Source organism: Pongo pygmaeus, chromosome 3 (genome assembly GCF_028885625.2).
Source record: "Pongo pygmaeus isolate AG05252 chromosome 3, NHGRI_mPonPyg2-v2.0_pri, whole genome shotgun sequence".
NCBI lineage: Eukaryota > Metazoa > Chordata > Mammalia > Primates > Hominidae > Pongo > Pongo pygmaeus.
Genome location: NC_072376.2, coordinates 845,494 through 869,557, shown reverse-complemented (window position 1 = coordinate 869,557; position 24,064 = coordinate 845,494). Strand labels below are relative to the sequence as shown.

The 24,064-nt window shown below is 56.2% G+C and overlaps 1 protein-coding gene across 15 annotated transcripts in view; it reads left to right on the top strand.

Moving 5' to 3' along the window:
* Positions 1-23,817, top strand: part of GAK (cyclin G associated kinase) — an 86,070-nt gene extending 62,253 nt beyond the window's left edge. For 4 of the 15 annotated variants that reach the window (XM_054485913.2, XM_063663449.1, XM_063663456.1 and 1 more), the window contains 10 exons: positions 1,258-1,451; positions 4,508-4,654; positions 5,627-6,103; positions 6,483-6,695; positions 7,794-7,916; positions 13,771-13,887; positions 21,079-21,303; positions 21,937-22,085; positions 23,046-23,222; positions 23,340-23,817. In XM_054485913.2, coding sequence (XP_054341888.1) covers positions 1,258-1,451; positions 4,508-4,654; positions 5,627-6,103; positions 6,483-6,695; positions 7,794-7,916; positions 13,771-13,887; positions 21,079-21,303; positions 21,937-22,085; positions 23,046-23,222; positions 23,340-23,441 — 1,924 coding nt within the window. In that variant the 3' untranslated portion in view covers positions 23,442-23,817. Of the gene's footprint in view, positions 1-1,257; positions 1,452-4,507; positions 4,655-5,626; positions 6,104-6,482; positions 6,696-7,793; positions 7,917-13,770; positions 13,888-21,078; positions 21,304-21,936; positions 22,086-23,045; positions 23,223-23,339 lie in introns of those variants that run through there. The other 11 variants (XM_054485914.2, XM_063663452.1, XM_063663453.1 and 8 more) reach the window with 9 other exon arrangements.
* The last annotated feature ends 247 nt before the right edge of the window (positions 23,818-24,064 follow it).

The window sequence follows — 24,064 nt, the reverse complement described above, 5'->3', positions numbered from 1 at the left end:
GTAGAGGATGTTTTAGGGGGTGAGCAGGAAGGGGTAAACTAGAGGACTTCACACATCACATCACAGGCATGTGTGGAGCTCAGAGAAGTGACAGTTAAAACCAGCCGTGGCTCTGACCCACACAGGCCGCCGGGCCCGTCTGCCTGCCCTCCCTTGGCGTATCCCACTGTGCTCTGGGTGCTCCTGGCCCTGCAGACACTGGCACCCTGGGTTTCCCAGGAACTGTCCGCCACTCTTTTATGTTTCTTTATTTTCTTAGGTGTATAAAATTCAACATGTAGAGATTTTAGGTGGCATAAAATAAGACAGGCATAGGGAGCCTGCTGCCCGCTGGAGAGGCTTACCAGTGCAGTTTATGACAGTAGGATCAGAGATGATCATAGGAAATGTGTGAAATAGCCTGGAATTCCTTAGAGAGCTGTGGGGCCAGGAAATGGTCAGTGTCAGGTCACACCTGTCTCCCCGTGCGGCCGACACCCCAAGGCGGGCCCTGCTGACCCCTGCCCCTGCTCCCCACCCGCATGGCCGACACCCCGAGGCGGGCCCTGCTGACCTCTGCCCTGCTCCCCACAGCTCAGCCAGTGCTGCCTCCCCAGCCCCACGGTAGACACGGCTTTGTTTCCCCCGGAATCATGTTCCCAATTCCTTCGCAGCTGGATTCTAGAGGTCTTGGTTTTATGGGCATCTTTTGACAGTTGTGGATTTTTGTCAGGGTAGACGTCGTCGTTTTTATGGAAAATACATTTAGTATCCCAGAGTGCGTGCTCAGAGCTGCCGGGTGGCCGCAGTCTGTGTGTGCTGTGTAGTGAGGGCCGGCGCCTGCCTTGGAACCCTGGGGTCCCACCTCAGAGCTGCCCGCCTGGGTGTCGGAGTTGCCGGCTGTGGGACGTTGTCCCGTCTGCTCTGAGCACGCGGCCTCCCCTGGACTTGCAGGAAACATGGCGGCCCCGCCCGGTGCCCCTCTGCCTTGAACACAGTCGTGGGCATCCCCACTGTGACGTCCAAGGAGCGAGTGAAATGATGCTCTTCTGGGGCCGTGACCGGGGGTGCTGGTGCCCTGTGGGTTCCTGGGTCAGCTGCTGCGTCGGCTCACAGGGCTCCAGCTTCCGCAGGCGGGGGTGGCCGGCTGCCCTGGTTGTTCTCGTCCCGCTGCCTGCAGCTGCCGCCTGTTTCCGTGCACATTTCTTTACTGAATGTTCAAGGGACTTACAGACTACTTGGGCAGCCTTCCTAAGTGGCGCCTACTTGTAACCACAGGTATGACCTGGACGCGTGTGACATTCAAGAGAAATACCCGGATTTATTTCAAGTGAACCTGGAAGTGGAGGTGGAACCCAGGGACAGGCCGAGCCGGGAAGCCCCACCATGGGAGAACTCGAGCATGAGGGGGCTGAACCCCAAAATCCTGTTTTCCAGCCGGGAGGAGCAGCAAGACATTCTGTCTAAGTTTGGTAAGATCCCGCAGTTGAATCGAGGGAATCCTGTTCTGGTGAGTGTCTCTGTGGAGAGAGACACCTTTGACCGAGCTCTGGCAGGGCTGGGCCACCGTGCCTGCTGCTGTACCCAGGCCCTGAGCAGCTTGGGCTGCAGGAGGTTTTGGAAACTCCATCATGGATGTTGGACACTATCACCAGCTACACCAGAGAAGGAGGACTCGCAGGCTGCAATTTCTGAGACCCATGGACAGGCTGCAATTTCTGAGACCCATGGGCAGGGACGGAGGCAGAGGGAGGAAAACCCGGGCTCCTGGAGCGAAGCAGGGTTTTGTCCTGGGCGTGTGTCTGGGTCAGATTTTTGTCACGTGTGCTGGACACACGTCCACTCTCACTGTGAGCCTCGGGCCTGCTGGCAGCACATGGAACAGAACCCTCTCTCCTGTCACTCTTCACTTCTGAGCAGTTTCGAAAAGGCAGCCCAGGAAGCGCTGGCAGGTGGGCCCAGGGCCGTCCACTGCTCATGCCACGCTTGTTCTTGGCTCTTGGTTTGCAGTGTTTGCTTTTTCTTTCTGAGCATCTTCAGCGTCCCTGAAAGAGGCTGTATGTGTGACGTGTGCATGCTGTGTATGTGTCTGTGGGTGGCATGTGCCCATGTGCCATGTATGTGTGTGCACGAGTGGTGTGTGCATTCATGTGTACTGTGCATCTTGTGTGTGTGCTGTGTGCATTCGTGTGTACAGTGCATCTGTGTGTGCTGTGTGTGCGTTTGTGTGTACCATGCCTCTGTGTATGTGCTGTGTGTGCATTCGTGTGTACCATGCAGTGTGTGCTGTGTGCATTCGTGTGTACTGTGCATCTGTGTGTGTGCTGTGTGTGCATTCGTGTGTACCCTGCATCTGTGTGTGTGCTGTGTGCATTCGTGTATACTGTGCATCTGTGTGTGTGCTGTGTGCATTCATGTGTACCCTGCATCTGTGTGCTGTGTGCATTCATGTGTACCCTGCATCTGTGTGTGTGCTGTCGTGTACTGTGCATCTGTGTGTGTGCTGTGTGTGCATTCGTGTGTACCGTGCATCTGTGTGTGTGCTGTATGTGCATTCTTGTGTACCGTGCATCTGTGTGTGTGCTGTATGTGCATTTGTGTGTACCGTGCATCTGTGTGTGTGCTGTGTGCATTCGTGTGTACCGTGCATCTGTGTGTGCTGTGTGCATTCGTGTGTACCCTGTATCTGTGTGTGTGCTGTGTGCATTCGTGTGTGCTGTGCATCTGTATGTGCTGTGTGCATTCGTGTGTACCCTGTATCTGTGTGTGTGCTGTGTGTGCATTCATGTGTACCCTGCATCTATGTGCTGTGTGCATTCGTGTGTACCCTGCATCTGTGTGTGTGCTGTATGCATTCCTGTGTACTATGCATCTGTGTGTGTGCTGTGTGTGCATTCGTGTGTACCGTGCATCTGTGTGTGTGTGCATGCATGTGTACTGTGCATCTGTGTGTGCATTTGTGTGTACCATGCATCTGTGTGTGTGCATTCATGTGTACCCTGCATCTGTGTGTGCTGTGTGTGCATTCGTGTGTACTGTGCATCTGTGTGTGCTGTGTGCATTCGTGTGTACCGTGCATTTGTGTGTGTGCATGTGTACTGTGCATCTGAGTGTGTGCATTTGTGCGTACCATGCATCTGTGTGTGTGCATTCATGTGTACCAAGCATCTGTGTGTGTGCATTCATGTGTACCCTGCATCTGTGTGTGCTGTGTGCATTCCTGTGTACCGTGCATCTGTGTGTGTGCTGTGTGTGCATTCATGTGTACTGTGCATCTGTGTGTGTGCTGTGTGTGCATTCATGTGTACTGTGCATCTGTGTGTGTGCATTCATGTGTACCGTGCATCTGTGTGTGTGCATTCATGTGTACCATGCATCTGTGTGTGCTGTGTGTGCATTCATGTGTACCCTGCATCTGTGTGTGTGCATTCATGTGTACTGTGCATCTGTGTGTGCTGTGTGTGCATTCATGTGTACCCTGCATCTGTGTGTGTGCTGTGTGTGCTTTCATGTATACTGTGCATCTGTGTGTGCATTCATGTGTACTGTGCATCTGTGTGTGTGCATTCATGTGTACCCTGCATCTATGTGTGTGCTGTGTGCATTCGTGTGTACTGTGCATCTGTGTGTGTGCTGTGTGTGCATTCGTGTGTACCGTGCATCTGTGTGTGTGCTGTGTGTGCATTCATGTGTACCCTGCATCTGTGTGTGTGCTGTGTGCATTCATGTGTACCGTGCATGTGTGTGTGTGCTGTGTGTGCATTCATGTGTAGCGTGCATCTCTGCTGTGTGTGCATTCATGTGTACCCTGCATCTGTGTGTGCGCATTCATGTGTACCCTGCATCTGTGTGTGTGCTGTGTGTGCATTCGTGTGTACTGTGCATCTGTGTGTGCTGTGTGTGCATTCATGTGTACCCTGCATCTGTGTGTGTGCTGTGTGTGCATTCGTGTGTACTGTGCATCTGTGTTGTGTGTGCATTCATGTGTACCCTGCATCTGTGTGTGTGCTGTGTGTGCATTCATGTGTACCATGCATCTGTGTGTGTGCTGTGTGTGCATTCATGTGTATCGTGCATCTGTGTGTGCATTCATGTGTACCGTGCATCTGTGTGTGTGCTGTGTGTGCATTCATGTGTACCATGCATCTGTGTGTGTGCTGTGTGTGCATTTGTGTGTACCGTGCATCTGTGTGTGTGCCGTGTGTGCATTCATATGTACCGTGTACCCTGCATCTGTGTGGCATTTGATGCCTCGGTGGGTTCCTTGTGTGTGTTCATGTGTGCGTGTGCCATGCCCGAGTGTGCACGCATGGCCCAGAGCAGCATCCGAGTGGATAACAGGAATCTATTCACAGAGATCCCCTCCCCGTCATGTCATTGGTCTGCTTTACCGATGGCCTGGCCTGCCACAGCGCTGGCGCCTGCCACAGTGCTGGCACCCGCCTGGCTGCACTTCCCAGCTCTGGGGTCAGTGTTGCCCTGAGGCTGCTGGCCAGTGCCGGTGCCTGACGCCCTCCCTCTCCTGCAGGGAAGCCGGAGCTTCCCCGGCAGCCCGGCTCCACGGCTCAGTATGATGCTGGGGCAGGGTCCCCGGAAGCCGAACCCACGGACTCTGACTCACCGCCAAGCAGCAGCGCGGACGCCAGTCGCTTCCTGCACACGCTGGACTGGCAGGGTAGGTAGCATCCCTGGACCTGGCCACTTGCAGAGGGCAGGCCCCTGGTCTGGAGGTGCCCCTGGGGCAGGGCAAGCGTCTTGGGAGATGGGCCTGAGGCAGAGCTGAGCTGCACCTCAGGGGCTGTGCACCCGGCATGTCAGCCTGTGCTTTAATGGTTCACGAGCTAAGAATGATTTCATATCTTTTTAAAGGTGAAAAAAAAACCATGCCCACAAAGTGTGAAATACCAACCCTCGTTCTTCATCCCAGTCTGTGGGCCTGGGGAGGCTGGCAGCACGGGCCATGCTGGCGGGGCCCCTGGGTACAGGAGAAGGGCCTGGGCGGAGGGACAGTCTGTCCCCACCTGGGGATCCCACACCTGTCTCTGCCCACACCCCCAGTGAGCTCCCAGCCCCTCCGAGGCTTTTCAGGAAAACACCTGGGTGCCATCACTGGACCTCACCCCAGACACACCCCAAGGGACGCCCCTGCCACTTCCTGTCCCAGCACCCTTGGCCGTCCCAGCAGGGTCGTCCCTTCTGCCGCCTGTTCTCAGAGCACCCTCAATTGGTGTTCCTCCCCGCAAGTGCTGCTGTGTGGCCCCCACTTGACTCAGCCTGAGGCACCACAGAGGCCCAGGCGGGGAGAGCCGCAGGCAGACCCTTGAGACAGAGGCTGGAGGTGGGTGCGCTGGAGACACCTCAGGAACAACCCCCCCCACCGCCCACCCAGAAGCTTCTGCAGCACTCGCCAAGGCCCTGGGTCAAGGAGGCGCTGAGGGGCCATGCCATGGGGACCCTGGTGTTTCTGCAGCACTTGCCAAGGCCCTGGGCCGAAGAGGTGCTGAGGGGCCGTGCCATGGGGACCCTGGTGCTGGCCATGTGTGTTCACCAAGGCTGTGGGCCGAGGAGGCCTGAAGGGACATGCCGCGGGGACCCTGGTGCTGGCCGTGTGGTCTCACCAGCCTGTGGTTTTGTTTCCTTTTCACAGAAGAGAAGGAGGCAGAGACTGGTGCAGAAAATGCCTCTCCCAAGGAGAACGAGTCTGCCCTGATGGAGGACAGAGACGAGAGCGAGGTGTCCGACGAAGGGGGGTCCCCGATCTCCAGCGAGGGCCAGGAGCCCAGGGCCGACCCGGAGCCCCCTGGCCTGGCAGCAGGGCTGGTGCAGCAGGACTTGGTTTTTGAGGTGGAGACGCCGGCTGTGCTGCCGGAGCCTGTGCCACAGGAAGACGGGGTCGACCTCCTGGGCCTGCACTCCGAGGTGTGCGCAGGGCCAGCTGTACCCCCGCAGGCCTGTAGGGCCCCCTCCAGCAACACTCACCTGCTCAGCTGCCTCCTTGGGCCCCCCGAGGCCGCCTCCCAGGGGCCCCCGGAGGATCTGCTCGGCGAGGCCCCCCTGCTCCTGGCAAGCCCGGCCCCTCCCCTGAGCGTGCAGAGCACCCCAAGAGGAGGGCCCCCTGCCGTTGGTATGTGTTTCTGTTCTGAAGGCGAGTGGCTTCACGGTAGATGAGTGATGAGGCTGAGTCGTTCTCACTGCATGGGCATGTCTTGAAGGTGCTTGCAGGAAGGGAACGTGCCCTCCCCCCACCTCCCCCAGGAGCAGCCTCGGGGTCACAGCAGGATTCTGCACTGCCTGCCTGAGCTCACGGGCCGGGAGCTACCGGCTTCTCCATCTCAGCAGTGTTGCTGTGTCCATGGGAAAGTCATCCTGAGGCGTGGGGCACGGGGAGCCCCTGGGCTGACTGCCTCAGTGTCACTGAGAGGGCAGCCGTGGGGTCTGGGCTGCCCAGCTGGAGTGGCCTCTTGGGCAGACCTGACTCCAGAGCTGGGCTTCTTTGTCTTCAGGCAGCCGGGCTGAGTCCTCCCCGTGCCCGCCTGTCCCCACAGCTGACCCCTTCGGCCCGCTCCTGCCATCTTCAGGCAGCAACTCCCAGCCCTGCTCCAATCCTGATCTCTTCGGCGAATTTCTCAATTCGGACTCTGTGAGCATCCCACCGTCCTTCCCGTCTGCCCACAGCGCCCCGCCCCCGTCCTGCAGCGCCGACTTCCTGCACCTGGGTAAGCGCCTCTCACCTGGCAGCCAGCTCTCCGTGGCCGCCTCCCTCAGGACCGCAGCCTATGGTGGGAAGCAGAGCTGTGGGTCTCAGGCAGTGGTGGAGCTGGACTGTGTGGCCTCCGGGTGCCCTTCCTCGCGACCCAAGCATCCTTCAGGACGTCCCAGGGGTCAGGACAGATTGCTCCCTGCTCTGTCTCCCCGAACCATCCCCAAACCTGGAACAGGTTGTGGGGCCCTGCAGTGCCTCGGTCGTCTCTCGAGACCTCCTCAGGCCCAGGCCTTGCAGCTGTTAGCAGAGAAGGCTAACTGCACCCAGAGCTTGTGTGAGGACGGGAGGTCAGAGGGAGGCAGCTGGGGGACCCAGGGTCTGGGAAGCTGACCTGGTCTGAGTGCAGCGGGGGCCGTGGGGCACTGTGTCCATGGGGAGGAGGCCGAGCGCCGGGGCACAGCATGGCTTGTTTAGACAGATGTCTGTGGGGCCAGGCCCTGGGAGAGGGCTGGGCTGCCCCTCCAGTGTGGTCCTAGGGGAAGGAGCCCGGGTTCTCTCTCCTGAGGAGGCAGCAGCGTGGTCCACGGTGCGCTCTGGGGTGGTGATGGTGACCATCGCAGGATGGCTTGTGGGTGGGCGTGTGGAGCGCAGCCTTGCAGTGTTGGGGTGGGTGCCGCCAGAGGTGCGCTGCGTGGCCAGAGCCAGGGCAGACAGGACCTGCTGGGCCCTCTGCCCAAAGGCAGCTCAGCCAGTTGGAGCCACCGTGGGCTCTGGTGGGTTTCAGGAGAGGCGGGAACGCAGGCTGTGGGGATGGCTGCAGAAAGAAGGGTCCTGGCAAACCCTTTCGGATGGGAACGCGCAGATGCTTGTTTTCAGCCTCGCCTGCGAGCTGCTCCGCCTGCTGGTGCCCCTACGTCCACTCGCTCAGTTCTGTGTGATGTGATGCATCCTCAGGGCCCGTCAGGAAGAGAGAGGCTGTCAGCCCAGCCTCAGCTCAGCCTGGGTGCAAGAGGTGTCGGCTCCTAGGGCCCTGAGCACAGCCTGGCGCTCCGCCGCATTTGCCTGCTGCTGAGACACCAAATTGTGCTCTCTTCTGGTTCCTTCTTCCCAGGGAATCTGCCAGGAGAGCCCAGCAAGATGACAGCCTCATCCAGCAACCCAGACCTGCTGGGAGGATGGGCTGCCTGGACCGAGACTGCGGCGTCGGCAGTGGCCCCCACGCCAGCCACGGAAGGTATGGCCACCACCCACCAGGGACGGGGCTCCCAGGACATGCAGCTGCTGTGGCCCGTCTCTATTTCACACATACCTGTAACAGAGCCCTCTCTGTGCAGAGAAGGAAGGAAGGGCTGGGGCGTGCTTGGTGGTGCTGGCTCCACACACGAGGCTGTGGTATGGCCGCAGCGGCCTCACTCACCCGGTGTGACTGGGGTACGTGGGGACACAGACTTGGCGTCCCGGAGCTGCAGCGGCTCCTGAGCATCAGCAGCAACCCCTGAAGGGTTCTTCTCCCACCCGGCAGGGCGTCTGCGTTTGTGATGCGATTTCATGCTCCACACTCGGTGGACCACCTGGTTGTTCTGCCTGTAGCGCCCCGTGGCTCTTCCCTCCTGAAGGGGTTTGCGAGTGAGGCTCACCCCATGGGTCTTGTTTCGGTGTCGTAGCCGACGTCCCGTGCCCTGTCAGGAAGGGGGTCGCGTACAGCAGTCCGTGTTTGCGACATCTTGTGTCCTGTCAGGAAGGGGGTCGTGTACAGCAGTCTGTGTTTGTGACATCTTGTGTCAGGAAGGGGGTCGTGTACAGCAGTCCGTGTTTGCGACGTCCCGTGCCCTGTCAGGAAGGGAGTCGCATACAGCAGTCGTGTTTGTGAGCGTCTGTCCTTCCCGTCACCCTGGAGCCGGCCCTCCCGCGGCGTCTCTGGTAGTGCGTCTTGGGCCGGCCTCAGGGATGTCACGGGTTTGCTTCCAGACCACAGTCAAAGCAAACACTCCTAGAAAACCAGTCAGATTTTGTTTTCCCAGTAAGCATAAAAGTTACGGGGGTTTTTTGTGTGGGGTTTTGTTTTCGTTTTTGTTTTTGAGACAGGGTCTTGCTGTCACCCGGGCTGGAGCATAGTGGCGCAATCTCTACTCACTTCAGCATTGACCTCCTGGGCTCAAGCGATCCTCCCACCCCAGCCTCCTGAGTAACTGGGACTACAGGCATGTGCCACCATGCCCAGCTAAGTTTTAAATTTTTTTTGTGGAGACAAAGTTTTGCCATGTTGCTCAGGCTGGTCTAGAACTCCTGGGCTTAGGCGATCCACGCACCTCAGCCTCTCAGGGTGTTGGGATTACAGGCGTGAGCCACTGCACCCAGCTAAAAGTTATATTTACATTACTGTAGTCTGGTTTTTTGTTTGTTTGTTTGTTTGTTTGGGAGATGGAGTCTTGTTCTGTTGCACAGGCCATGGAGTGCAGTGGTGCAATCTCGGCTCACTGCAACCTCCACCTCCTGGGTTCAAGTGATTCTCCTGCCTCAGCCTCCTGAGTAGCTGGGATTACAGGCACCCGCCACCACGCCCGGCTAATTTTTGTATTTTTAGTAGAGACGGGGTTTCACTATGTTGGTCAGGCTGGTCTTGAACTCCTGACCTTGTGATCCACCCGCCTCGGCCTCCCAAAGTGCTGGGATTACAGGTGTGAGCCACCACAGCCTGGCCATGGTCTGTTAAGTGTGCAATAGCATTATGTCTAAAAAATAAATATAGTTACCTTGATTTAGAAATACTTCATTGCTAAAAAATGCTAACGATCCTGATCTTGCTGGTGGGGGTCTTGCCTCAATGTGGACGGCTGCTGACTGATCAAGGGTGCTGATTCCTGAAGGCTGGGGTGGCTGTGGCCATTTCTGAAAATAAGACGATGAAGTTTGCCACGTGATTGTCTCTCCCTTTCACAAAAGGTTCCCTGTGGCATGCTGTGCTCTTGGATAGCGTTTACCCACATGGAGCTTTTTCCGTCCTCTCAAACCTGCCTTTGCTGTATCAACTAAGTTTATGGAATATTCTAAACCCTTGGCCTCATTTCAGTGTTCACAGCATCTTCACCAGGACTAGATTCCATCTCAGTAAACTACTTTCTTTGCTCATCCATAAGAAGCAACTCCTCATCCATTCAGGTTTCATCCTGAGATTGCAGTAATTTGGTCCCATCTGCAGGCTCCACTTCTCATTCTAGTTCTCTTGCTGTTTCCACCACATCTGCAGTGACTTCCTCCACTGAAGTCTTCAACTCCTCAAAGTCATCCTTGAGGGTTGAGATCAGCTTCTCCCAAACTCCTGTTCATGTTGCTGTTTTAACCTCCTCCTGTGAATGGTGAATGTTCTTAATGGCATCTAGAATGGTGAATCCTTTCCAGGAGGTTGTCAGTGAACTTTACCCAGATCCATCAGAGGAATCTGGCCGCTATAGCCTTAGAAATGTGTTTCTTAAATAGTGAGACGTGGAAGTCGACACGACTCCTTGATCCAAGGGCTGCAGAGCAGATGTGTTAGCAGGCACGAAAGTAGCGTGACTCTGTGTACGTCTCTGTCAGAGCTTTTGGGTGACCAGCTGCATTGTCCATATTGTCAGCGAACAGTCATATTTTGAAAGGAACCTTTTCTCTGAGCTGTAGATCTCAACAGTGGACTTAAAATATTCCATAAACCGTGCTGTACACAGATGGCTGCCATCCAGGCATCGCTGTGCCGTTTCTATGGCGCAAGCCGAGTCAATTTAGAATCTTTTTTTTTTTTGAGACAGAGTCTCTGTTTGTCGCCCAGGCTGGAGTGCAGTGGCGTGATCTTGGCTCACTGCAGTCTCCGCCTCACGGGTTGACGCCATTCTCCTGTTTCAGCCTCCCAAGTAGCTGGGACTACAGGCGGCTGCCACCACGCCTAGCCAATTTTTTGTACTTTTAGTAGAGACAGGGTTTCACTGTGTTAGCCAGGATGGTCTCGATCTTCTGACCTCGTGATCCGCCCACCTCGGCCTCCCAAAGTGCTGGGATTACAGGCGTGAGCCACCGCGCCCGGCCGATTTAGAATCATTCTTAATGGCGCTAGGGTTTTTGAATGGTGAATGGGCACTGTGTTCATTTAAAGCCACCATCTGCATTAGCCTTTCACAAGAGAGGCAGCCTGTCCTGTGAGGCCTTAAAGCCAGACATTGACTTCTCTTCTCTAGCTATGAAAGTCCTAGATGGCGTCTTCTTCCCATACAAGGCCGTCTCCTCTGCATGGAGAGTCTGGCGGGTGCAGCCTCATCAGTGATCTCAGCGGGATCTTAGCAGATGACTTGCTGCAGCTTCCCTGTCAGTGCTTGCTGCTTCACCTTGCAGTTGTACGTTGCAGAGACGGCGTCTTTCCTTCAGCCTCAGCCCCTGCTGGCTTCACTTTTCTTCTGCAGCGTCCTCAGCTCTTTCCACCTTCATAGAATTGAAAGAGTTGAGATCTTGCTCTGGATTAGGCTTTGGCTTAGGGGGATGTTGTGGCTAGTTTGACCTTCTCTCCAGATCACCCGAACTTCCTCCATATCGTCAATGGGGCTGGTCTGACCTTCTCTCCAGATCACCCGAACTTCCTCTGTATCGGCAATGGGGCTGGTTTGTGTTCTTATCATTCATGTGTTCACTGGAGTGGCATTCTAATTTCCTTCAGGAACTTTTCCTTTGCATTCACAACTTGGCTTGCTGGTGCAAGAGGCCTAGGTTGTAGCTTATCTCAGCTTTCTTTTTTTTTTTTTTTTTTTTTTTTTTAGAGACAGGGTCTTGCTCTTGCTCTGGCTGGAGTGCAGTGGCATGATCATGGCTCACTGCAGCCTCAACCTCCTGGGCTCAAGGGATCCTCCCACCTCAGCCTCCCGGGTAGCTGGGACTACAGGCGCTCACCACCATGCCCAACTAATTTTTTAAATTTATTTTTTGTAGAGATGGGGTCCATGTTGTCCAGGCTGACCTTGAACTCCTGGGCTCAAGCACCCTCCTGCCTCAGCCGCCCACCGTGCTGGAAACACAGGCATGAACCATTGCGCCCGGCCTTCCTCTGCTTTTGACATGCCTCCCTCACTAAGCTCAGTCGTTCCTAGCTTTTGATTTCAAGTGAGACACCTGCAACTCTTCCATTCACTTGAACGCTTATAGGCCATTGTAGGTTCTGAATTGGCCTAATTTCAGTATGGTCGTGTCTCGGGGAATAGGGAGGCTTGAGAAGGAGCGAGACGGGGAGCGGCTGGTCTGTGGAGCAGCCACAGCACGTCAGTTAAGCTCACCGTCTTCTATGGGCACAGTTCATGGCACCCCAAAACAATTAGAGCAGCAGCATCAGCTCATGGAACACACATCACCAAAGCAGATGCCATCATGAAGAATTTTGAAATATCATTACAATTCCCAAAATGGGGCACAGGGACACAGAGTGCGCATGGCGTGCAGAAAATGGTGCCAGGAGACTTGCCGGACACAGAGTTGCCACAGCCCTCAGCGGGTGGAACACACACTGTCCGCAGAGCCCTGGGAGCCACAGTGCACGGCGCGCCAGAGCCTCAGTGCTCGTCCCCTCAAGTTGTACGTTGCAGAGATGGCACAGTGTGAGGTACGCCAGGATCTGGGTGCCCGTCCCCCCGAGTGCACAGTGCGAGGTGCGCCAGGATCTGGGTGCCCGTCCCCCCGAGTGCACAGTGCGAGGTGCGCCAGGATCTGGGTGCCCGTCCCCCCGAGTGCACAGTGCGAGGTGCGCCAGGATCTGGGTGCCCGTCCTCTCACGTGCAGTGCGAGGCGCGCCAGGATCTGGGTGCCCGTCCCCCCGAGTGCACAGTGCGAGGTGCACCAGGATCTGGGTGCCCGTCCCCTCACGTGCAGTGCGAGGTGCACCAGGATCTGGGTGCCCGTCCCCTCACGTGCAGTGCGAGGTGCACCAGCATCTGGGTGCCCGTCCCCTCACATGCAGTGCGAGGCGCGCCAGGATCTGGGTGCCCGTCCCCTCACGTGCAGTGCAAGGCGTGCCAGGGCCTGGGTGCCCGTCCCCTTGAGTTGTACGTTGCAGAGATGGCACAGTGCGAGGTACGCCAGGATCTGGGTGCCCGTCCCCTCGAGTGCAGTGCGAGGCGTGCCAGGGCCTGGGTGCCCATCCCCTCAAGTGCGCTTCAGGACGTCTTTGCCCAGGGGCAGCTCCCATCTCCGGTTTGTCTCCTGGTTGGATGATCACTGTGAAGGTGTCTCGCCAGTTTGATTTCTTTCTTATGAATGAGGTTGACTCTTAGTTTGAGTGGTTTTGGTTATGTGTATTTCTTTTGAGAATCATTTCATGGTCTTTGCTCATTTTTTGGCCTCAGGAATTCATCTTTTTCCTCGAATAGATCCACGAGGGCTCTTTATACATGAAGAGCCTGGTTTTAATGACTGCATGGCACTCTATCAAGTAGCTCTACAATGTTTTTTTTTTTTTTTTTTTGAGACAGAGTCTCATTCTGTCACTGGGGCTGAGTGCAGTGGCATGATCTCGGCTCACTGCAGCTGTCAACCCCTGGGCTCGAGCGATCCTCTCACCACAGCCCCTCTGGGTAGCTGGAGCCACCAACCCCTGGGCTCAAGCGATCCTCCCACCGCAGCCCCCCGGGTAGCTGGGACCACACGCATGTACCACCGTGCCTGGATGATTTTTTAATTTTTTGTAGAGACAGGGTCTTTCTATGTTGCCCAGGCTGTATTTTATGATTTTATACTTGGGATATTCTCAAATTTATGCTATTATAAAGAATATCATGAAGAACATTCACATTTTAGATAGATTCCAGAAAGTGGTACTGCAGAATCATAATCATAATGATATGAACGTGGTTTGGTTCTGGGTGTGAAGCTGTTTCCCCAGGCAGCAGCATGGAGCATGGAGACAGCGTCTACCACACACGCCTCTGTCCTGGCTGGTCTCGTGCACGCAGGCCGCGCAGGTGCCAGCTCTCAGGCAGGAGTGGGGCTGTCACGTCGTAAGGAGGCGCGATCGCAGGTCCCAGGAGGGTATGTTTCGCTTCAGGTGGTGCTTGTTCTAATGCCCTGTGCCGCTTCTCCAGGCCCCCTCTTCTCTCCTGGAGGTCAGCCGGCCCCTTGTGGCTCTCAGGCCAGCTGGACCAAGTCTCAGAACCCGGACCCGTTTGCTGACCTTGGCGACCTCAGCTCCGGCCTCCAAGGTAACGTGGAGGGCACATTGGGGGTGTGGAAGCTGTTTCCTTGTAGGAGGTTTATTCTTGTCTGTCTGACCAAAGTGAAGTCTTTGCCACTGTTCACCAAGACCCCTGAACCCAGAGCACAGTGAGCCCAAGGGGACAGCGTGTCTGCACCTGTTCCAGGCGACTGCCAACTGGCAAGCTAAAACCAGGAGTTGCTGACACTGGCGCTGCTGCCAGCCCCCACCGGCATTGTGGTGCGTGATCCATCCTGCCCTCAGGGCCGTGGGGGCCATCTGGGAAGCGGGGTCTCTGCATGGAAGTGGGGTGTGGCTGGGCTCTGCTCAGCCCCCGAGGCTGTGCTTGGAGCGTGCTGGCCGTCGGCCACAAGAACCGAGCCCACCCTCTTCAGTCCCGTGTCTGCCTCAGGCCCGGCCCGGGCGCTGTGGTCTGAGTCTGCAGTCCCGCATCTGCCTCAGGCCCGGTGCGGGCGCTGTGGCTTCGAGTCTCCTTGGGCTGACCTGACGCCCCTGGATCTTTGGGTTCACTCCCAAGATGCATCCCCCTGGGGTCCCTGTGGCTTCTCAGAAGAAGCGTCGGCGGCGGGGGGACGATCATCTGAAGGGGCCTCCCGTGCACTCACCTGGCTGTCGGGTGGAATGCTGGGTGGGAAGTGGCTCCACTTGGGATGCTTGTTGGTGCCGGTGACCCCCAGACGCTCCAGCATGCAGCCCCAGGCTATGGCGTCTGTTCCTGCTCAGCTCTGGGAGCATTTCCCATCTCCTCATCGTTTCTCCTGTCCGTCCCTGAGTGCCTCAAATTCTTGCGAGCAGGTGTCGGCGTCGGATCTCTAGGGCTGGCTTCGAGTCCTCATGCTCTCCCGGGCTGGCTTCGAGTCCTCACTCTGCTCTCGCGAGCTCACATCTGAAGTGCCTTCTGTTCTGTCATGAAGTCCCAAGAGTTTTTTCATCTTTGAATGTTCTTTTTATGTTTCGGGTGATTTTGGGGATTTGTTGTATCTTTTGAAGACATCCATGAGCGTTTCTGTCGGTGTTGTTTTATATTTTCTTTCCCTTTGTGGCCTCTGTCTTGTGTTGTCTGAGCGCACGGTGGGGTTGCGGGGGCCGTGCCCTCGGGAGGAGACCTGCGTGTGCCTTGACTGCCCTGGGCAGCCGGCACTGGGGCAGAAGGAGTGGACTCCCAGGGATCCCCGCTGTCTGTGTCCTAGACACAGCCCCAGCCCTCCACCTGCTGGCTCAGTGGGCAGCCTGAAACCATCCTGCCTTCTAGGAAGACAGCAATTCTGAACAAAGCAAAGCCGATACAACTGAAGGAAAAAATAGACAAACCCAAATCATAGCTGGTGACGTCAGCACTGCTGTCCCGACACGTGACGGAGCAGCTGTACCAAAGGCTGCGAGGATGTAGAAGGGCGGAGGCTCCAGCCAGCAGGGCCCACCAGCTGCAGACACGGACCTTTCCATGCACCGTGGGAGCCTCCTCCACGCAGGCCCTGTCCTCAGAACTAGGATTCTGCAGTGTGCTCTCTGACCACAGTGAAATAGAACGGAAGAATCTTCACACTTCGGAACAAAACAGCACACTTTCAAACGACACCTGGGCCAGAGAGGAGGTCTCGAGGGAGACAATGCGTGGAGCTGAGTGAAGTTGCAAGTGCAGCCTAGGAAAGCCCAGGGCCCCACCAGGCAGTGCGGAGACACCCCCAGCCATGGGCGCTTGCCGTGGAAAAGCTCGAATGCCCCAGCAGTAACCTGAGCTCTCTGCACAAGACATTTGGGAAAAAAAAAAAAAAAAGAGCGAAATAAGCCTACAGCAAGCGGAAGGAAAGAAAGAATGAGGAGCCACGGGCAGTGCAGTGGAACACAGAGACAGAGGCCAGTTGTGAAGCCCACAGACCTCTCCCGGGACTGCTAGGAAGAGTGACCCAGGTCATCGATACGGGGGATGGTGCAGGAGGCACCACTGCAGACCCCGCAGGCTCTACGAGGGTCATGGGTGCAGGCGCCTCTGTGCAGCATGCTTGGCAACTTACATGAAATTGACAAATTCCTCAAAACCAGTTCCTGCCACAACTTACCCAATATCAAGTAGATCCTTTGAAAAATTCTATAAATACAAAGAAAATAAATTCATAATTTAAAACTTCCCAAAAAGGAAACTTGTGGACCCACCTGGGCCACTGGAGAATTTCACCGAATGTTGAGAGAGAATGCCAGTTCTACCCTCTCGCAGGAAGCAGGAGGGAGGGAGCACTTTCTAACTGATTTTACGAAGCTCATACTATCGCCCTGATAGCAAAATCAGACAGAAACAGCACCGGAAGGGAAACTGGGCCCATATTCCCCATGAACATACACACGGATCCTCAACCAAACTTCAGCAAATAGAATTTATCAGTATATAAAGAAAGAGAAGTTTACACCAAGATCAAGTAAGATTTATTCCAGGAATCCAAGGCTGACATTTCAGAATTGTTAACAAAATCTATTTAGGTTGCTACAAAAGTAATTGTGGTTTTGCCATTGAAAGTAATAGCAAAAACCGCAATTACTTTTGCACTAACCCAGTATCATATTAACTGGCTGAGAGTCACATCAACAATGAAGAAAAGGCATTTCACAAAATTCAGAAATTCAGCACCTTTTATGGTAGCACTGTCAGAGAGCCAGTCATGAGCAGAACGTCATCAGCGTGGTAACAAGCATGTCTAGAGACCCACAGCCAGGCCAGGCGGAGTGGCTCACACCATAACCGCAGTGCTCCGGGAGGCCAACGCGGGAGGATTTCCTGAACCCAGGAGTTTGAGACCATCTTGGGCAATATAGTGAGACCCCTGTAAGAATTAGCCAGGTGTGGTGAGCAGCTGTGGGGGTGAGCTGATGTGAGCAGCTGTGGTGGTGAGCAGGTGTGAGCAGCTGTGGTGGTGAGCAGCTGTGGTGGTGAGCAGCTGTGGTGGTGAGCAGCTGTGAGCAGCTGTGGTGGTGAGCAGGTGTGAGCAGCTGTGGTGGTGAGCAGGTGTGAGCAGGTGTGAGCAGGTGTGAGCAGGTGTGAGCAGGTGTGAGCAGCTGTGGTGGTGAGAAGCTGTGGTGAGCAGGTGTGAGCAGCTGGTGAGCAGGTGTGAGCAGCTGTGGTGAGATGTGAGCAGGTGTGAGCAGCTGTGGTGAGCAGGTATGAGCAGGTGTGAGCAGATGTGAGCAGGTATGAGCAGGTGTGAGCAGCTGTGGTGGTGAGCAGGTGTGATGAGCAGCTGTGGTGGTGAGCAGGTGTGGTGGTGAGCACCTGTGGTCCCAGCTACTCGGCAGGCTGAGGTGGGAAGATCACTTGGATCGCTTCAGCTCAGGAGGTCAAGGCTGGACTGAGCTATTATTGCATCACTGCACTCCAGTCTGGGCAGCAGAGCAAGACCCTGTCTCAAGAAACCTGCAGCCAACATCTTTTTTTTTTTTTTTTTTTTTTGAGACAAGAGTCTTGCTCTGTTGCCCTGGCTGGAGTGCGGTGGCATAATCTCAGCTCACTGCAACCTCCACCTCCCAGTTTCAAGCAATTCTGCCTCAGCCTCCCGAGTAGCTGGAATTAACAGGCATGCACCACCACGCCCAGCTAATTTTTGTATTTTTAGTAGAGACAGGGTTTCACCATGTTGGCCAGGCTGGTCTCAAACTCCTGACCTCAAGTGACCTCCCAAAGTGCTGGGATTACAGGTGTGAGCCACCCTGCCTGGCCAAGCCAATATCATTTTTAACCATCCTCCTAAAATCAAGAACAGGGCAGGAGTGTCTTTTCTCCACTTCTGCTTGTTGGAAGTCCCGGCTGCTGCCATTTGGCAAGAAAAGGAGGTCAAAGTTACACGCACTACAAAGGGAGAAATAAAATTACTCCTGTCTGCAGATGACATGATTGTCTGCGCGGGGACTCTGAAGCAATCTACAAAGACCTGTTAGAGCTACGAGTTCAGTGAGGTCGCAGGATACGAGGTCAACACACACAAATCTGTCCTATTTCTGTTTACTTGCAATTATACAAGGAAGCCAACGTTTAAAACAGTACCATTTACAATCACCTTATTTTTTTTAGAAAAAATAAACATTTAGGTATAAATCTGACCAGACATGTCTAGGGCTTGTATGGTGGGACTATAAAACCAACCGTGGCGAAAGAGACCAGAGGAGATGTGAGTGAAGAGACGGACGCTGCACTCACGGCCTGGGGGCTCCCGAGTAAGGTGGCCGTTCTCCTGTGCGCATCTGTAGCCTAACGCGGTTCCTGCCAACACCTCAGCAGGGATTTTCCTAGATACAAATGAGCTTACTGTACAGTGTATTTGAAAGACAGATGGACTAGATGCCTGGAATAGTTTATTTATTTGAGACGGAGTCTTGCTCTGTCGCCCAGGGTGGAGTGCAGTGGCCTGATCTCTGCTCACTGCAAGTTCCCCTTACGGGGTTCACGCCATTCTCCTGCCTCAGCCTCCTGAGTAGCTGGGACTACAGGCGCCTGCCACCACGCCCAGCTAATTTTTTGTATTTTTAGTAGAGATGGGGTTTCACCGTGTTAGTCAGGATGGTCTTGATCTCCTGACCTCGTGATCCACCCGCCTCAGCCTCCTAAAGTGCTGGGATTACAGGCGTGAGCCACCGCACCCAGCCATGCCTGGAATATTTTTGTAATGGAAAAATGACACGGGAGAAGTCATTCTTCCTGGCTTTGAGGCTGACTCTGAAACCACAAATCAGCATTGCGGTGATGGCAGACAGACACGTCTGTGGAGAGAAGAGAGGACTCAGAAATTGGCCACACAAGAGAGACCAGTGGAGCTTTGACAGAGGCAGAAAACCCGTTCATCAGATGGTCTGGAGCACCTGGGCAGCCGTAGGCAAAGCCCTAAGCCCGTGTTCTACAGAACAGCTCATCAGAATGCAGGGCCTTTAGGTGAAAACCTTTGTGGCCTGGGGCTGGGCAGAGTTCGTAGACTCGCCACCCAAACCACACCCATAACAGGACAGGTGGACCCAACTTCAGAGCTCTGAGCATCTGAGCTGCGGACTGGGAGAAGATATTTCCAAACCACCTATTTGACAAAGGACTCATCTACAGAATATAAAAATACAGTCAAAAACAAACTGAAAGCAATCCAGTTAGAAAATGGGCGAGAGACGGCCGGGCATGGTGGCTCATGCCTGTAATCCCAGCACTTTGGGAGGCCGAGGCGGGTGGATCACCTGAGGTCGGGAGTTCGAGACCAGCCTGACCAACATGGAGAAACCCTGTCTCTACTAAAAATACAAAAATTAGCCAGATGTGGTGGCACATGCCTGTAATCCCAGCTACTCGGGAGGCTGAGGCAGGAGAATCGCTGGAACCCGGGAGGCGGAGGTTGCGTGAACCAAGATCCTGTCACTGCACTCCAGCCTGGGCGACAGAGCAAGACTCTGTCTCAAAAAAAAAAAAAGAAAATGGGTAAGAGACATGAAGAGACCTCCAGCACATCGACATTCGATGGCCGGAAAGCACAGGCCAAGACACCTGGCATCACCAAATGCTGGCGCGGAGGAGGCTGGAGCGCGGAGGAGGCCGGAGCACGGAGGAGGCCGGAGTGCGTGTCTCACGCATTGCCGGGGGGACGAACCACGTGTCTCACGCATTGCCAGGGGGACGAGCCGCGTGTCTCACGCATAGCCCGGGGGGCGAGCCGTGTCTCACGCATTGCCAGGGTTGAGCTGCGTCTCTCAGGCGTTCCCGAGGAGTGAGAAGTGGCAGGGCCGCTCTGGAGAACAGGTAGTCGGTTTCCTACGAAGCTAAACACACAGCTACTGAGCTACTGTGGGACATTTATCCCAGAGAAATGGAAACTCTCATTCACACAAAAGTCCGTAACAGGCGTTCAAAGACGTGTTTGTTGTAGCCAAACAGTGGCATCAGCCCAGGTGTCCTACAGGTGAACGGTTCAGTAGGTGGAATAGGTGGTCCGCACACCACGAGATGGCCCTCGGCAGGGAGGGGGAGTGGCAGATGCCCTGGGCTCAAGTGACCTCGTCCTGAGTGAAGAGTGCCAGTCCAGAGGCTGCAGCTGTTGGTCCCCTTCTAGAATGTGACTAAAATGACAGTCTGGGCGTGGCGGCTCACACCCACCATCCCAGCCCTGTGGGAGATGAGGACAGCGGGTCTCAAGCCTAGGAGTTTGAGACCAGCCGTAGTGAGACCCTGTCTCCAAAAAAAAAAAAAAAAGATGACAGAACCGTAGTGAAGCATTCAGGTCGTGATTGCTGTGGTGCTGAGAGGAATCCGTGGTGCAGTCAGTGGCATGGCCCCGCACACACACACACGAGTCCAGCTGGCCATGTCTGGTGCATCTGTAGGTGGCGCAGCTGCCTGGACTCAGTGCTTCTCTGAGGTTGTGAGAGACGCCCTCCCTGGGGGATGCTGGGCACAGGTGCTCAGAGTATTTACAGCTTCCTGCTATTCTAATTATTCCAAAATAAAAAGTTAAAGAATCGGGCCAGGCACGGTGGCTCACGCCTGTAATCCCAGCACTTTCGGAGGCCGAGGTGGGCGGATCACGAGGTCAGGAGATGGAGACCATCCTGGCTAACACAGTGAAATCCCATCTCTACTAAAAAATACAAAAAAAATTAGCCGTGCGTGGTGGCGGGTGCCTGTAGTCCCAGCTACTTGGGAGGCTGAGGCAGGAGAATGGTGTGAATCCGGGAGGTGGAGCTTGCAGTGAGCCGAGATCACACCACTGCACTCCAGCCTGGGTGACAGAGCGAGACTCCGTCTCAAAAAAAGTTACAGGATCAGCCCTGATTTGATGTGATCTGAGAGGCAGTGGCCACGCGACAGATGGCGGTGGCCCTCCAGGACGCTACAGATGTGGGGACACTGCCCCAACCCCCGTGGACAAGCCCCGGGTCTGCCTTGGCTCGTAGGGGTGGGGTGCTGCCTCCACAGCTGCCCTGTCGTGGTGTCTGCCCTCCATCCAGAATGTTCCTGTCGCCCCAGCACCTAGCCTGTGCGCCAGCCCCTGGAGACCGTCACACGTGTGGGTGGAGCTGGCACCTCTGGATGGCCTTGAGTGATCAGTGTTCTATTTTGCAAGCGTGTGCTTTCCAATATACATGGCGCTCTGAGTTACAGAAACAGTAGTTGCCCCTCGTGGACGACCAGATGCCGAGTTTCTGATCTCCGTCTCCACAGGCTCACCAGCTGGATTCCCTCCTGGGGGCTTCGTTCCCAAAACGGCCACCACGCCCAAAGGCAGTAGCTCCTGGCAGACAAGTCGGCCGCCAGCCCAGGGCGCCTCATGGCCCCCTCAGGCCAAGCCGCCCCCCAAAGCCTGCACACAGCCAAGGCCTAACTATGCCTCGAACTTCAGTGTGATCGGGGCGCGAGAGGAGCGGGGGGTCCGCACACCCAGCTTTGGTGAGTCCCCCACTGTCTGCTGCTGTGGAGTTTGCAGAGACCTCCCTGAATTGGCTAAAGGTAGAACCTATGTTGTTTTCTTCATCTCAGAGCCCAGTCCTGGGACAGGCATGGCCAAGCCACTCAGAGAACGACGCGGTTTCCGATGTGTGTCCGCTGGTCTCTCTCTGGGTCAGGCCTCTAGGTCCCTCTTGTTCCAGTGACATCTTCTTGACCTGTTTTTAACAAATGGCCTTTGCAACCCTGTCTTGTCTTCCCTCTTCTTTTCTCTGGAGGCGTCAGGATGGTAGCCCTGTCCCCGGGGGCAGCAGGTGGAATTGGGCCTGTGTGTCTCTGCAGAAAGTTTCTGTTCTTAACTGGGCTTTGTGGCTCACGCCTCTAATCCCAGCACTTTGGGAGGCTGAGGCGGACAGATCGCTGGAGCCCAGGAGTTCAAGACCAGCCTGGGCAACAGTGAGACCTGCTCTCTACAAAAAATGTAGAAATTAGCCAGGCATGGTGGCGCATGCCTGTGGTCCCAGCTACTTGGGAGGCAAAGGCTGCAGAGAGCTGAGATCACACCATTGCACTCTGGCCTGGGCGACAGAGTGGAGACCCTGTCTCAAACAAAAAAAAGTTTCTGTTCTTTTCTAGCTCAAAAGCCAAAAGTCTCTGAGAACGACTTTGAAGATCTGTTGTCCAATCAAGGCTTCTCCTCCAGGTCTGACAAGAAAGGGCCAAAGACCATTGCAGAGATGAGGAAGCAGGACCTGGCTAAAGACATGGACCCGCTCAAGCTGAAGGTGGGTGGGTGGGCAGCTCTTCCTGGGAGCCCAGAGGCCTCAACCCATGGCCCCTGGAGCATCTGCTGTGCCGCACGGAGCCAGCGTCTCCAGACAGGGACCTGTCACCCCTGGAGCATCTGCTGTGCCTTACAGAGCCGGCGTCTCCAGCCAGGGACCTGTCACCCCTGGAGCATCTGCTGTGCCTTACGGAGCGGGCGTCTCCAGCCAGGGACCTGTCACCCCTGGAGCATCTCCTGTACCGCACGGAGCCGGCGTCTCCAGCCAGGGACCTGTCACTGCCGATGGGCCTGGCAGCCCTCCAGGACAGGGTGGCCTGAGGCCTGGGGGGCAGGGCAGAGTCAGGCCCCAGGCCGTGCTGCTCCCCATGTACCCAGATGGCTCAGCGCCGGTGGGGGCAGGGTGGGCGGGCATTACAGGAGTGAGTGCCCCTGGGGTGTCTGCAGAGACTGTTGAGGGCAGGCGTCTCCTGGGGCTGTTCTGGGTACTGAGCCTCCCAACCCAGGACGCTCACTGGGGGGTGAGGATGCGGCGGTCAGGGTGTCACTGTGCCGGCCCTGAGACACGCCCTCCAGCTCTGCAGGCCACGTGTGCCTGTGACCTTGGGGTCCTTTCACAGGCACCAGGGACCATCCCCTTCTCCCTCTGAGTCTGGGGCCTGGGATGGGCCGAGGGGTTGCACCACCAGAACCAGGGTTTGTGTCCCCGGTGAACATCTGGCTGAGACGAGGGTCCCTCTGGCCCCAGGCCCTGGAACATGAAGGCCACCTGGCCCTGTGTCGTCCGGAGTGGGCTCTGTATAGTTGAGGGCAGGGCGTGCAGTGGGACAGTGTCTGTGAGCCGGGCTGAGCCCACTCCACGTGACCAGGCACTTCCTCAGCGTCGTGCCTCAGTTTCCGCGGTGCAGAGGAGGAGGGCAGGCAGGGGCCCAGGGCTCAGCAAGCTCCGTGTCTCCCGCAGCTCCTGGACTGGATTGAAGGCAAGGAGCGGAACATCCGGGCCCTGCTGTCCACGCTGCACACAGTGCTGTGGGACGGGGAAAGCCGCTGGACGCCCGTGGGCATGGCCGACCTGGTGGCTCCGGAGCAGGTGAAGAAGCACTATCGCCGTGCGGTGCTGGCTGTGCACCCCGACAAGGTGAGCAGAGCTGCCAGGCGGCCGCTTGAGGCCTTTGGGGGCAGGGGGAGGGGGAGGTCCTGCCCCGCCCACCCCCGCATGCTTATAAGAGGCGCTTACACCGCCTGTCACCCACAGGCCGCAGGGCAGCCGTACGAGCAGCACGCCAAGATGATCTTCATGGAGCTGAACGACGCCTGGTCGGAGTTTGAGAACCAGGGCTCCCGGCCCCTCTTCTGAGGCTGCAGTGGTGGTGGCTGTGCACACAGCTCCACAGGTCGGGAGCCGTCGTGAGGACCCCGTGGGCGACGGCAGGTGTGGCCAGGGTGGGGCTCCGAGCCCCGAGTCGCCGCCCGCCGAGCATTCCAGGCACATGAAGAGAAAGCATTCCAAAGCCTCTGATTGTTGTTTCCTTTTTCTCCTCCCGAAGGAACAGCTGATTCATGCTCCTCCCACAATTGTTACGTCTGTGATTTATTTGGTGTTTCCGGCGTGGCCTCTGGAGCGCCGGCACGTGGTGGGCCACGCTGCTGGCGCTCATGGGCCCTGGTGTTTGCACCGCACTTTGTAATCAGTCCCGTGGTTGTCTGTACAGAATTAAACTATTTTCCGATGACTGCTGTGTCTCCAGTGTGGATCCACTTGCCCAGGTGCCATTCACCCGCTGGGGCGCAAGGCTGTGCTTCCTCATCAACCTTGCCGTGGTTGGATTGTTGCAGGGGCCGAGTGGAGAGGAGAAGCGGATCCCGGGGCTGCAGGGGCTCTGGGCAGCTCTTCAGGGAGCCATGGAGCCCAGCCAGGGCAAGGCCAAGGGCAGGGGCCCCTGCAGTCCCCAGACCCCCCCTTCTCCCCTCGGTCCTCGC